General features: G+C 38.3%; 1 protein-coding gene across 4 annotated transcripts in view; it reads left to right on the plus strand.

Annotated features, from left to right (window-relative positions):
• SPAG9 (sperm associated antigen 9) overlaps window positions 1–15777 on the plus strand; it is a 131242-nt gene that overhangs the window by 74570 nt on the left and 40895 nt on the right. For all 4 annotated transcript variants that reach the window (XM_069482382.1, XM_069482384.1, XM_069482383.1 and 1 more), the window contains 3 exons: window positions 3798–4005; window positions 4910–5009; window positions 11054–11175. In XM_069482382.1, coding sequence (XP_069338483.1) covers window positions 3798–4005; window positions 4910–5009; window positions 11054–11175 — 430 coding nt within the window. The remainder of the gene's footprint in view (window positions 1–3797; window positions 4006–4909; window positions 5010–11053; window positions 11176–15777) is intronic.

The raw sequence follows: 15777 nt of genomic DNA on the forward strand, positions 1-15777 counted from the left end.
TAATGATAGCCCCCAATTCATAAATAGTATGAATGGATTTTTTTTCCTCAAAGCTTTCTCTCATTGGGGTGAGAAACCTGCGGCCTTGGGGCCACATGTGGCCTTCTGGATCCCTGAGTGTGGCCTTTTGACTGAATTCAAATTTTACAGAAAAAATCATTTTAATGAAGGATTTAAATCCCTTTTAATAAAGGGATTTGTTCTGTGACGTTTGGATTCAGTCGAGGGGCTGCACTTGGAAAGAATACAAAAGTATTATGAGCAGGAAAAAAGTTTGTGTACTATCTATAGTTACTTTATATGCTTTTTTTTTTTTTTTTTTTTTTGAGACAGAGTCTCACTTTGTTGCCCAGGCTAGAGTGAGTGCTGTGGCGTCAGCCTAGCTCACAGCAACCTCAAACTCCTGGGCTCAAGCGATCCTCCTGCCTCAGCCTCCCGAGTAGCTGGGACTACAGGCATGCGCCACTATGCCCAGCTAATTTTTCTATATATATATTTTAGTTGTCCATATAATTTCTTTCTATTTTTAGTAGAGACGGTGTCTCGCTCTTGCTCAGGCTGGTCTCGAACTCCTGACCTTGAGCGATCCACCCGCCTCGGCCTCCCAGAGTGCTAGGATTACAGGCGTGAGCCACCGCGCCCGGCCACTTTATATGCTTTTTAAAAAACTTTGGGACCATACTTCATAAATCATTTTATATTCTGATATGTATTTATATTTAATTGATCATACTGTATAACACTGTTTTAATCCCCACTGTGTCTGTAAAATATTGTGAATATTTTCCATCTCAGTAAATATTCTTCTGCAACACAGTTTGTCTTTTTTTTTTTTTTTTTTTTTTTTTTGAGACAGAGTCTTGCTTTGTTGTCAGGCTCGAGTGAGTGCCGTGGCATCAGCCTAGCTCACAGCAACCTCAAACTCCTGGGCTTAAGCGATCCTATTGCCTCAGCCTCCCGGGTAGCTGGGACTACAGGCATGTGCCACCATGCCCGGCTAATTTTTTCTATATATATTTCAGTTGGCCAGATAATTTCTTTCTATTTTTAGTAGAGACGGGGTCTCGCTGTTGGTCAGGCTGGTCTCGAACTCCTGACCTTGAGCAATCCACCCACCTCGGCCTCCCAGAGTGCTAGGATTACAGGCGTGAGCCACCGCGCCCAGCCTGCAACACAGTTTTTAATTGCTGTGTAAATATTCTGTGTATCACAGTTTACTTACTCTCTTATTTTGGGACATTCAAGTTTGCAATGTTTTATTTTTTTGTTTTATTGTGGTAAAGACCACTTAACATGAGACCTACCCTCTTAAAATTTCAAGTATATAACACATTATTGTTTACTATAGGTACACCGTGGTACAGCAAATCTCTAGAGATTTTTCTGTTATTTCTTAAGGAGTAAGACTGAAGAAGTGGTTATGTGTCTTGCCAGACTAAAACTATATGCCTGTTGATTAATAACTTCCATTTCCCTCTCCTCTTAGCCCTGACAACCACCATTTCACTCTTTGCTTCTATGAATTTGTTTGCAATTTTTTACTGTTATAAATGGCAATGTGTATGGATCTTTTAAAAATTTATTTTTATTTTTAAAGATGAGGTCTCACTATATTGCCCAGCCTGGTCTAGAAGACCTGGGCTCAAGCAATTTTCCTGCCTTAACCTCCTGAGTAGCACTACTGTGCCTGGCTAGCTTTGATTATTTCTTTGAAAGTATACATATTTTTTCCAATTTAGCATATATTTAAGTAAGTCTTGTACTCTAGCATGGACATGCTGGTTATTTGGTTTTTTTTTTCCTTTTGATGGATTCAGAATCTCAGAGAAGATTTAATTTTGGTAAATGGGTCATTGTCTGTCATGGGTATATGTGTTTCTTAAAATGATGATGAGCAATAAGATAATGAGTAGCTGACCAATTATTGTACAAGGGTAAGTACAGTATAAACTGTCAAAAGTTGAGAATAGCAAGGATTACTGGATTGAAGGTCTTCAGTTTAAGAATGCTTGGGGTTTTATCCATTTGCTAGAGCCCATGCCCACCAGTACAGCTAAGGTATTCCAACACTGGGTGTGCCACTCATATTCATTGACTTTCTACATTTCTCATCATTTAAAAAAAAAAAAAAAAAAGCCTAGGATAGGGATGAAGAATGTAAGGGGATTGTTGAAGGAATAAAGAGCTCTCTATTTGTCATAGGAAATATACTTTACATTTATAAAAACATATAATTATACAAATGTTGATAATTATAATTACAATTATAAATTGTAATAATACCTAACATTTTAAACACTTTTTTAGTACATGTGAAGCACATTGCCAAGTCATTATATAGAATAACTAACAATAATCCTATGAAGTAAGTACCATTATCTCTATTTTACAGATGAGACAACATAGATGTAGAACGAATACTTAACTTACCTAGGGTCATGCACTTAGTGAATGGTAAAGTCACTGATTTTACCCTAATCCTTATTATTTATTATTATTATTAGTAGGAGTAGTAGTGAACTTTTGTCAAGTTCTCTCTTTTTCTTATCTTTATTTTTTTGGAGACAAAGTTTCGCTCTGTCGCCCCTGCTGGAGTGCAGTGGCATCATCATAGCTCACAGCAACCTCAAACTCCTGGGCTTAAGCCATTCTCCTGCCTCAGCCTCCCAGGTAGCTGGAACTACAGGTGCACACCACCGCACCTGACTGATTTTTTCTATTTATGATAGAGATGGGGTCTTGCTTTTGCTCAGGCTGGTCTTGAACTCCTGACCTCAAGTGATCTTCCTGCCTCGGCCTTCCAGAGTGTTAGAATTGTAGGCATGAGCCACCTTGTCCAGCCAAGTTCTCTTTCCTTAAGACCTAGGTACTCCAAAAGAACTGCCTCATTCTTGGTTGCCTTTGGACAATTGTTTTTAATTATTTTGGAGCCACAAACCCCTTTGAAAATCTGATAAAAGCCATTATATTCTTTTCCTAGAAAAATACACAAAAATTTTTGCATGTAATTTCAATGTGTATGTTCCTCTCAAAGCCTATCTGTAGACCGTAGAATGGTAATCAAATTTTAATGAGTATATAAATCAGCTGGGTTGCTTGTTAAAATGCAGATTACCTGATCTCATGGCCCAAAGTTTCATGCATTAAGTCTAGAGTTGGATTTGGAATATATCCCCCCTCTCCATTTTAAGAGACAGAGATCTTGCTATGTTGTCCAGGCTAGCCTTGAACTCCTGGGCTAAGCTATCCTCCTGTCTCAGCTTCCAGTCACTTGGCTCTACAGGTGCACAACACTGCATGACTAGAAGGTCCCCGTTTAGCAAGCACTTCAAATATTTACATGCAGAATGTTTTAAGACCAAACTTTATGAAACTATCCCAAGATTAAGAATTTGGTTATCCTATTGCTGTTTTAGAGCAGCTACTGCAGAGTATATGTTCTAAGTGTTTCAAAATAGGTCTTTATTGTCAAGTGATTATATAATATTACAACAGCCATTAAAAATTGATGTTAGCATTAATGTATAATTTTATTGCTAATACTTCCAGTTTACTTTTATTTTCAAATTTTCTGTTTAGAAAAATCTCATATGTCTGGAAAAATACCATTTACTTAAATATTTCTCAATTATTTGCAAATAATCTAGAGAGATTGTTTATTGGTAATCAGTAACTCTTCATTGCCTTTTTTTAAAATAGAACTTTCTCTGGGCAAGTTTATTTCTTAACCCATTTTAAAAGTGATTTAGAATAAATTACTCAGCTAAAATTTTCTTCCTAATTATTTTTATTTGTAGGATGAACTTTCTGATGTTAGCCAAGGTGGATCTAAAGCTACCACTCCAGCATCAACAGCTAATTCAGATGTGGCAACAATTCCTACTGATACTCCCTTAAAGGAAGATAATGAAGGATTTGTGAAGGTTACAGATATAACAAATAAATCAGAGATAAGCAAGCACATTGAAGTACAGGTAGCCCAAGAAACTAGAAATGTATCTACAGGTAAATGATCCTCATTCTTTTCTTAGTAGCAAAATATTTAGTAAACTCAGATGATTTGAGTATGAAAAAATATGTCTTTGGGGTGTTGCCTGCTTTATATTTATAAAATAGTTAGATACAGTCAGCCTTCCATAACCATGGGTTCTGCATTCATGGATTCAACCAACCATGGATTGAAAATACTGGAAAATATAAAATGGTTGCATCTGTATTCAACATGTACATACTTTTTTTGGGTCATAGTCCCTAAACAATACAGTATAACAACTACTTACATAGCATTTTCATTATATTAGGTTTTAAAGTAATTTAGAGATGATTTGAAGTATACAGAAGCTTGTACGTAGGTTATATGTAAATAATGCACCATTTTATATAAGGGACCCATGCATCGAGGATTTTGGTATAGTGGGGGGTCCTGGAACCAGCCCCCACAAATTACAAAGGGACGGCTGTAATTCATTTTATTCAGCTGTAAATAAGCTTAAAAGAGGTAATGATTAAATCAAGTCTTAGAGACTAAAATGTTAGGGGCTGGGAGATTAGAGAGTGTAAAAGGCAGGAGGAAAATTCTTTTCTGTCCCCTACCTTGGTTTATTAGTATTTGTCTTTAGTTCTTTTCTGCCTACCCTTGAAATAGGAATGAAAGCAGGGCCTTGAATAGACTGCACTGTATATCCCAAAAGCACAAATGAAAATTTTTCTTCGTTGCTTATTAGCTTGTGATATTGACTGTTAACTGAATATATGACATACTGTCTAATGCTGCGTTTCCTGGAACCCACTCTTTTACTTTTTTTTAATGTTCAAATGCTGTTGCTATAACCATAAAAGCAACAGGATTTTCACGTTAGGGGCATTATGTAATACACATATTATTTCTTTCATCATGTCCTTTCCTTAGGTAATGCTGAAAATGACGAGAAGTCAGAAGTTCAAGCAATCATTGAATCCACCCCTGAGTTGGATATGGACAAAGATCTCAGCGGATATAAAGGTTCAAGGTACTGTAAATGTCAGATTAAGACATCTTATTTTCCTTTTCCCCACTCTCATAAACACTATTCTCTGTTGTCTGAGGGATCAAAATGAATTCAGATGTTTTGTTGAAGAAATGTTGGTATTATATTCCAGTTTTTATTCTTAAAACTGGACATTGTACATGGTTTAAATTTTTTGTTGAAATGGTATCTTTGCAGCCTCATGAATCAGTAGCAGGAGTTGGAAGGATGTTTTAGTCAGTTTTGTGTTGCTATCAAAATACCTGAGACTGGGTAATTTATAAAGAACAGAAATTTATTTTCTCACATTTCTGGAGGCTAGGAAATCCAACATCAAGGCACTGGCAGGTTCGGTTGTCTAGTGAGGGCTACACTTTATTTTCAAGCTGGTGCCTTGTTGCTGTATCCTTCAGAGTCGAGGAACTCTGTGTCCTCACATGGCAGGAGAGCAAGTGAGCTCTGACACTGAGGGAGCCTCTTTGGAAGGGCCCCAGTCCCTGTAAGGAGGAGCCCTTATGGCCTAATCACCTCATAAAGGCCCCACGTCTTAATACTATCACATTGGCAATACCTGAATTTTAGAGGAGACACATTCAAACTATAGCAGATAGAGGAAAACCAGATAGCAAGAGATATCTAGGGCCAGGCATGTTGGCTCACGCCTGTAATCCTAGCACTCTGGGAGGCTGAGGCGGGAGGATCACTCGAGGTCAGGAGTTTGAGACCAGCCTGAGCAAGAACGAGACCCCGTCTCTACTAAAAATAGAAAGAAATTAGCTGGATAACTGAAAATATATATAGAAAAAATTAGGCAGGCATGGTGGCGCATGCCTGTAGTCCCAGCGACTCGGGAGGCTGAGGCAGGAGGATCGCTTGAGCTCAGGATTTTGAGGTTGCTGTGAGCTAGGCTGACGCCATGGCACTCTAGCCCGGGTAACAGAGTGAGACTCTGTGTCAAAAAAAAAAAAAAAAAAGAGAGAGAGATAAGAGACATCTCGTACTTTCTGTAACTTGAAACAAAGAAGCAGGAGTGAAGGAAGTAACAATTTGAACAAACTTGGTTCCCTCCCCCAAGATCAGGAAGAAGAGAATATACTTCTTCCTTCAGAACTATAATGATCTCACTACTGGAAAAAATTAGTTTCATTTTAGAATCATTTTCCATGGGAAATGTCAGGAGCTACTGACATTCTTTGAATTTCTTCCATAAACTTTATCCTTTAGCTAGAAATGACCATAAGAATACATGGCATTTATTGATCTCGCTAAGTATTGTGCAGTATGCTGCAGTGGTTAAAAGCATGGACCCTAGAGTAAGAAAGACTATGTGGGTTCAAATCTTGCCTGGGATTTGAATCTTAAGTATGTTTTCTTACTTACAAAAGGGGATTATGTTAATATCTCAGATGGTTGTCAGGATTAAATGAATCACTATGTTAAATCATCGCCAAAGTGCCTCGTTCAATAAATGTTAACTAATATTATTGTTTTCATCATCATTTTATATAATTTGATCTTAATTACAACCTTAGGAGGTAGATGTCTTCATCTTCATTTTATAGATAAGGAGACTTAGAATTTGTCCAAATAATTTGTCCGAGATTACCAAACTTGCAAGAGGTGGAGCTGGGATTCAAATCTAGGACTCTCTGATTTCAAAGGCTTTGTCTTGTTAAAATATTTTTTCCTTCGTTTTTTTTTTTTGTTTGTTCGTTTGTTTTTTGTTTTTGAGACAGAGTTTCACTCTGTTGCCCCAGCTAGAGTGCAGTGGCGTCATCATAGCTCCCTGCAACCTCAAACTCCTGGGCTGAAGCGATCATCCCCCTCAGCCTCCCAGTAGCTGAGACTACAGGCATGCACCACAACTCATGGCTAATTTTTCTGTTTTTTGTAGAGACAAATCTTGCTTTTGCTCAGGTTGGTCTTGAGCTCCTATCCTCAAGGAATCCTACTGCCTTGGCCTCCCAGAGTGCTAGGATTATAGGTGTGGGCCACCGCGCCCAGACCATTTATTGCTTATTTAAAATTTTAAACAACGCAGAGTATAAAAAGTGAAAATTTGTTTCTTATTCACCCTTTCCTAAGCCTAGGAGATGGAGCTACTTATTATCAGTTTGTGTAGTTTTGTCATTCTGAACCTCTTTTTAAAAGTTTAAATTGTATTTTTATTAGATTAATACATGTCTGCAGTTTTAAAGTCAGATGGTAATACAAAATAGGAAGGGTAATAGTCCCTTGCCTCTACCAACCCGTATTCCCGCTCTGAAGAGGCAACCTCTGTTTACTTCTTAGCTTTGTCTTACACTGTTTGTCTTCAGGTATCTAAAAAACATGCTTGTGCAGCTCTTCCTTCATCCTTCCCTTTCTCAGCTGGGGTTCTGTGAGAGAACTAAGTCCTAGTGCCCTAAGGCTGCGGTCCCCAACTCCTGGCAGCAGACTGGTACCGGTCCATGGCCTATTAGGAACCGGGTGTGTCACTGCCTGAGCTCCGCCTCCCCTCTCCCACCCCTGTCTGTGGAAAAATTATCTTCCATGAAACTTAGATACTGAGCTACACAGTAGGAGGTGAGCGGTGGGTAAACTCTGGGTGAGCAGCGGTAGGTGGGGGCACCTGGGGGTCAGGGTGAGCTGTGGGTGAGTGGAGGGTGAGTTGTGGGAGAGTGAGCGAAGCTTCATCTGTATTTGTAGCTGGTCCCATTGCTCGCATCCCTGCCTGAGCTCTGCTTCCCCACCACCGCCCCCCAACCCCATGGGGTGAAAAATTGTCTTCCAGACCTGTCCCTGGTGCCAAAAAGGTTGGGGACCACTGCCCTAAGGTATCCTTGTATATAATGGATTAGCTATATTCCTGTATATCCAGACTGGTCCTGGGTCTGTACTTTCCTTGGGAGAATTGAGAAAGTAGTCACTCAAATCATTTTCTGTGTACTGTGGATCAAATGAGGAACCCTGGTTGAAAAAGGCTGAGACATTAGCTCTTGACTTTCTATAGTAGAAGGTAAAAAGGACATAACTGCTTCAACTACCATCCTTTCTTTCATCCTCCCAATATTGTTATATCTTAATTTTTGTTAAACTAATATTCATTGTCTATATCATTGTGACTCTATAAATATTAATCACAGCTTAACCACAGAATATACTATAATTATATTTCCTTTCTTTTATCGCATTGTGTTCTCTTTTGGAATTGGTAAACATCTTCAGTATGACCAAACACGAAACCTGTTTCCGAGGGGTCTCTCTCCTGTGACCTTCTATTCTCATGGTCCATTCTAGACTGTTGTCATATTTACTCTGATTCTGGAATATGCCCTCACTATCACCCCGGGTATTCTCTTCACCTCTCTCCTCTGTTGTAGCATCTGTTTTCTGGATCCCACATCTTCCTGCTTCATGATTTATGCCTTTGTTTTGACAGAACACATCTTTACTAGCTTTTTGAGCAAAAGGTGCATGACAAGTAAATTTTTTTGAGAACTATGAACTTGAGTGTGACAAATGTCATTTGAAGAGACATTTGATAGTTTGGTTAGATATAGAATTATAGGTTTGAAAGCTTTTCAGAATTGTGAAGACATTGCTTCATTTGTCATGTTGAGTTCAGGTTGGTACCATTTGGGTTCTCACTTATTTATATATACCCTCTGGAAGCTTTTAAGATCTTTACTTTAGGCCAGACGCGGTGGCTCCCGCCTGTAATCCTAGTACTCTGGGAGGCCGAGGCGGGCGGATTGTTTGAGCTCAGGAGTTTGAGACCAGCCTGAGCAAGAGTGAGACCCCTCTCTACTAAAAATAGAAAGAAATTATATGGACAGCTAAAAATATATATAGAAAAATGAGTTGGGCATGGTGGCGCATGCCTGTAGCCCCAGTTACTCGGGAGGCTGAGGCAGGAGGATTGCTTGAGCCCAGGAGTCTGAGGTTGCTGTGAGCTAGGCTGACGACACGGCACTCTAGCCCAGGCAACAGAGTGAGACTCTGTCTCAAAAAAAAAAAAAAATCTTTACTTTATTTCCCCTCCCTTTCCCCCCGCCTCTTTTTTCTTTTTAAAAAAATTCATGATGCTATTCTTGGTGTAGGAGTCTTCTTTTGTATCTACTTACACGAAGTAAGTCTTCATCTGAAAATCCATATCTCCCAGTTCTAAGAAATTCTCTTTCTTCCTATTTTTGTTTCTTCCACTCTCATTCTAGAACACCTGTTAGGTATATATTGAAAATCCTGGACTGATCCTCAAAATTTCTTTTTCCCCCTTTTTTCCATCTCTTCTACTTTTGTTCTAATTTCTGACAGATTTCCTTAAACCATCATTGATTTGTTTTTCTAAGTTTTTTTCTTTTTCTTGGTTGGTTATTTTTTATATCACCCTGCTGTTCTTTTATGGAAACAACATTTATTCTGAAAAAACGTTAAGGTTTGTGTTTGTGTTTTGCTGCTGCTGCCTGCATTATCTCCTTTTGTTCTTAGTGCCTGTGTCACACATGTTCTCTTTTGTTTTGGGCTCTTTTATAATAGAGGCTTGATGTTCTTTGGCTGTTTTTCTCATACTTCAGTAGGTAACGCTGATTCTCCAGTTTCCTGCCTGTAACATTTAAACATGGCTTCCATTGTTCAGGGAGCTGTGCTGAGAGAAGGGAGGTCTCCCTCTCCTGGAGGATTGCATCTAGCTCTCATTCTGCCTCTTGTTGCAGTCGTTTATCCCATCCTCTGGTTCGTATTCCGCCTGGCATTGCTGTCTCCGAAGTTGCTAATACTTTGAAATCTGAGGCCTTTCAGGGATCTGGCAGCATACTGATCTCTTCCCTAACCCCCCCCCCCCCCCCCCCATGGCTTAGGTTTCAGCTTTCTCTGGTCTGTTCAATCAGTTTCTACTGTGTGTCCATCTGTTTTCCATCTTACAGAATTTTGTTCACATTTCATCTGCTGTAATTTCTTTTTCTATTCCCTTTTAGATGTATACCTTTTTAATTTCTTAACTGTCATTTTAGTTAGGTTTCAGAATTATTCATTAGGAGATAAATGACTATGTTCAGTTTACAGTGTTTAACTGGAAATCCTATACAGTTTTTCTGTTACGATAGCATTGAGGCACAAACATACACACTTCCCCATGCCCCTCCATGCTCCTATAAAAAAGGGTTTACAATATACAGCTTTACAACTTTGTTTTTTTTAAAAAAAATCTGTAGTGTAATGAGTTTCTTCAGTTTATAAAGTTCTAGTTTAATGTTTTTAACCATAAAGTTAAAAACTTTAACTTTGTAACTTATTTCATCTGTCACTTATTAATGGTTGCATAGGTCATTTCAATTTTTTGCCAGTATTAAAATGCTACTCTGACCATCCTTTACATACATAATTGCCTTCTTGTGACAAGGTTTTTGTAGGATTTTTTTGGCATCAAATTCTTGGGTCAGTAGGTATTTACATTTTAAATGTTAATAGATATTGTCAAATTGTCCTTAAAACAATTGTTCTTCAAAGAAAAATTAAAAAGCCATGCTAAATTATACCAAACAACATATAACATGGTAGTTAAGATAAAAGCTTCTGAAACGAAATGGCCTGAGTTTGAATCCTGCCTTTTTCATTCATTTGCTGAATGATCTTGGCAGGCATATTTCTTAACCTCTTTAATTTCCTCATCTGTAAAATCAGGGTAATAGCAGCACCTTCTTTGTATAGTAGTTATGATATTAAATAGGTAATCTATGGGAAGCACTTAGACTAGCACCTAGTACAGAGCAAAGTAGCTGCCCTTATTGTGTTTGCTGGGATCTCACAACAAAAACATTCTGTACTTTCTCTACCAGTTATCTCTGTGGAGCTTATTGGGAATTCCTTGGGAAACCTTTGAGAAGTCTTTTAAAATTATATTTTGTAGAAAATGTAAATTATATAGGTAGGAAATTCCTTTGTAGCTTAGCCCACTGTATTCATTTTAAACAAAAAAGTCCTTCTCCCCATAATATGCTGAAATAAAGAAAAAGAAAAAAAAAGTCCTTCTAATTTGTTGATTTGGTTTTGTTGTTTTTGTTGCATAGCACTCCCACCAAAGGCATAGAGAACAAAGCTTTTGATCGCAATACAGAATCTCTCTTTGAAGAACTGTCTTCAGCGGGCTCAGGCCTAATTGGAGATGTGGATGAAGGAGCAGATTTACTAGGTATGGCAGCTCATCTGAAGAAGTATCACACTGTTTTAAAAATAGATTTTTAAAATTATTTAATTGAAAATTCCTTTAAAATGTCTTCAACTGCTCAGTGGTACAGGATTATTGCCCTTTTAGGTAATTACTGGGAATATATTCTTTTGAGATCATGAAAGTTTTAAATGGAAGCGTCTTCACATATGGATATGCTTAAAATTGAATTGCATTTAAGTTTGTGTTTTGAATTCATATAACACAATTTATTGAACTTCTGCAGTATTCCAAGACAGATATTATACATAGGAACACAGTGGTGTGTGTGTGTTTGGATTGATGGATAGTTAGTTCCTGGCTTAAATAAATTTCATTAAATTCTGTTGACCTTAATTAAAACATTATAACACTTTATTTTTCTGAGCTTTCACAGATTATTATGTTTTAGCTCTATGGGAAATATAATCATTTTAAAGTTTGCATTGTTGAAGAACACATGGTTTGAAAAGAATACTGCATTTGACTCTTTTGCTATTTGGCTGGTGACCTTTGCCAAATAGCTTAACCTTTCTGGACCTTGGTTTCTTCTTGTGTAAAATGAAGGACCTGGACTCTGGTTCAGGGGTCTGGCAAACTGTGCTTCCATGGGCCAAATCCAGCTGACCTGTGTGTGTGTAAATAAAGTTTTATTCTAACACAGCCACCCTAATTTGTTTACTTATTGTCTGTGGCTGCTTTTGCCCAACAGCAGCAGAGTTGAGTAGTTTGTGGCAGAGATCATATGGCCCTCAAAGCCTAAAATATTTACCATCTGGCTCTTTACAGAAAAAGTTTGCCAGTGCCTGCTCTAGGTAGTCTCTAAAGTTTCTTTCAGCAGTAATTACATGATTCTTACTCAGGTGAATTAGCTTTGGTATACCTTTCTTAAAACTTAAGATCCTATAGAAATTGAAAACTATATAGAATTAAAAATTTATGCCTTTGGAATAGATACTGGACTACAAAAGAATTTTGCACTCATTAGTGTAATTATAGTACAGCCTATACTGTTCTCAAAAGGTACTCTTTGCCACAAAGTTCTTATGAATATAGAGTGACATCACTTCCATTAATTTGTTAAATTTATTGATTGCCAATTATGATGTTGTTAAATATTTTTAGAAGGAAACAGAAGTTGTGTCTCAAGGTCTATCTAGTAGAAGAGATTGAAACTATGTATATATGACTATTTCTAGTTAGACATAAAGAGACTGCCACTATTAAAGTCTAAGTGAAACTTTGGAAGAAATCTAGTGAATTACATTTCTTAAGGAGGGCTAGGAAAGATTAATTCTTAAGGAATACTCCATTTTTACATTTAAATTTACACTTTAATTTTAGTTAACATCAAATTGTACATGAAAATTTCTTTTAAGATTTAATTGGTTTAAGAAACTGGCTCCCTGGCAAAATTGAGGGACAGGTGCAAATAATGTTAGAAGAATTTAAAAATTTATATTCAGTATAGTAGAATTCACTCTTTTTGATGTACAATTTCTTGAGTTTTGACAAATGGATAGAGTTGTGTAACCACCACCAGAATCAATATACAGCATCTCCCAAAATTCCTTTAGCTGCCTCTTTATATTAATAAGAGTGAAGTACTGGCTGGTCCAAGTGCAGTGGTGTTTACAACTAATTGATCACAACCAGTTACAGCTTCCTTTGTTCCTTCTGCACTCCCACTGCTTCCCTTGATTAGCCTTTAAAAAAAAATTAAAAATTTAAAAAAAAGCATGAAGTACTTTTGAATATAATTTGTACACTATGTTGCCTCATAATCCAGTAGTGAGGAGAATTTGGAAAGGTCTTATAACCATGACTCAAGCATCATAAAATCAATCCATGCAATCAAAATTATTTGTACCCCGTAATACTTTGAAATAAAAAACAAAAAAAAAAAGGAATTAGGAAGGGCCCAGTGCAGTGGCTCATGCCTATAATCCCAGCACCTTGGGAGGCTGAGATAGGAGGATCACTTGAGGCTAGGAGTTTGAGACCAGCCTAGACAACATAGTGAGACCCCATGTCTACACAAAAATAAATTAGCTGAGCATGTGCACGTGTAGTCCCGGCTGCTCCGGGGCTGAGGCAAGAGTATCACTTGAGCCCAGAAGTTCAAGTTTACAATGAGCTATAATATGATTGCATCATGGCACTCCACCCTGGGAGTGAGATCCCATCTCTTTAGGGGGGGAGGAAAATGTGGTCTCTTAAATCAAGTGTTGTTTGAAAGTCAGAAAATATTAAGTGTAATAGATTAAAAGCAAAATCTTGATGCTTTAGTTTTCTACTTTGAAGACACGAAATAGACTCAAAACTATCTTTTCCATATTGTAGATATTGATATATTGATTACTAGAATATTCCAGATTAGAGTATTTTATTACGTTAAGTTTAGTGACGTACATCTACATGAATACCTTTAGTCAAAGATTTTTTTGGGGGTGAGGGGGTGCTTTTTTTTTTGGGAGACAGAGTCTTGCTCTGTCACTCGGGCTAGAGTGCAGTGTCGTCAGCCTGGCTCACAGCAACCTCAAACTCCTAGGTTCAAGCCATCTTCCTGCCTCAGCCTCCCGAGTAGCTGGGACTACAGACATGCGCCACCACACCCAGCTAATTTTTCTATTTTTAGTAGAGATGGAATCTCACTCTTGCTCGGGCTGGTCTTGAACTCATGAGCTCAAGTGATTTTCCTGCCTCAGCCTGCTAGGATTATAGGCGGGAGCCACCTTGCCCAGCTAGTCAAAGATGTTGAATGAAGTTTTCAAGGAACATATTTGTTCCTTGGCTTCTCTTCTGTGTAATTCAGTGATAGTAATTGAGGTAATACTCATGAAATGGAATATAGTTAAGCCCACAAAATTGTTCCCCAAGATTCCTTGATGGCCTTTGGGTTGATAAAGGCCAAGGATAAGTACACAGTCCATTTCTATAACTCATTCATTTTTCTCATTACCATATTATTATAAAACCTTTCTCTTGTTGCAGGGTATTACTTTCTTTTAATCATTTTACATGGATTCAGTACTTAGATTACTTTTTTCTGCTTTTAATAATTTAAAAGAGATAATCCCAACATTTGTCCTTTATCTTGATTGGTGTTTCATCCCTGATTTTCTTATTTTCAGTGACCCTTTTCTCCATTTACTTTCTTTGTCTTTCCTTTTTTGAGACAGAATCTTGCTTTGTTGCTCAGGCTAGAGTGAGTGCCGTGGTGTCAGCCTAGCTCACAGCAACCTCAAACTCCTCGGTTTAAGCAATCCTACTGCCTCAGCCTCCTGAGTCGCTGGGACTACAGGCATGCGCCACCATGCCAGGCTAATTTTTTCTATATATATTTTTAGTTGGCCAGATAATTTCTTTCTATTTTTAGTAGAGACGGGGGTCTCGTTCTTGCTCAGGCTGGTCTTGAACTCCTGACCTCGAGCAGTCCTCCCGCCTCGGCCTCCCAAAGTGCTAGGATTACAGGCGTGAACCACCACGCCCAGCCTCTCCATTTACTTTGGTCACTCATTCCCCATGGCCACATTTTAGAACTTGGAATTCATACATTCAAACATCCTGCTCTTGAGATTTTCTTTCCCTTAATTATCTCATGTATTTTTAACTTCAGTGTCTCTATTGACTTCTTTCCATTATCATTTAAACGTGTTTAGGTTTTTTCATTTAAAAATAAAAATACTGCCTTCCTCCAACCGTGTATGTTCACTGCCTACCACCCATCACTCACACACCTCCCATTTCTAGTCAGGCCTTTATGCAACAATATTATTTTGTGTGTGTGTGAGACAGGGTCTTGCTATGTTGTCCAGGTTAGTGTCGAACTCCTGGTCTCAGGTAATCCTTCTGCCTCAGCCTTTGGAGTAGCTGGGACTACAGTTATGCAACAATGTTGATGAGGTGTCTGTTATGAGCCAGGCACTGTTATAGATACTTGTGATAGGTCAGTGAACAAAACAGACTTGTTTAAAGTGTGGCTACCTTAACTGGCAGGACTTTGCCAGTCCTACTTGCTCTTCATCCTACTACTATTTGACATTCTCCCCCATACTCAGCTTGCCTGAAACAACCTTCTTGTTTGCTATATCCAGTGGTTCCTTCTCAGTTATTTCACATGACTTCTCAATAGCATTTGTCTTTAAAACTCTCTTTGCTGGGTTTCTGTGATACTGCACTTGCCTGCATCCTTTCTTACCTCTCACTCTTCCTTTTTGCTTTTCAGGCAGCTTAGCAGGATCCACAGCCTCTGTTCCTATCCTAGGCCTTCTTTGTTTTGGATACCATATTTGCTCTCATTGTTTCTTGGTTTTCATGGGTAACTACTCCCAAGTTTTTATCTCCACCCCAGATCTTTTTCTGGAGTCCCAGACTTATTTCCAAACTGCCTACTAGACACCCCTAAGATGATTTGTAGGGCTTTACATTTGACATGCCTGAAACTCAGTTTGTCATCTTTATTGTCCTGTCTGTCCCCCAAGGCTGTTCTTGCACCAACATGTCCTCTCAGGGAATGAGTAGCCTTGCCATCCACTCATCTCTCCATCCTATTCCTCTCACTCTTTCCTCCCAGCCAGTCACCAA

Source organism: Eulemur rufifrons, chromosome 9, assembly GCF_041146395.1.
Source record: "Eulemur rufifrons isolate Redbay chromosome 9, OSU_ERuf_1, whole genome shotgun sequence".
In the NCBI taxonomy this organism is placed as follows: domain Eukaryota; kingdom Metazoa; phylum Chordata; class Mammalia; order Primates; family Lemuridae; genus Eulemur; species Eulemur rufifrons.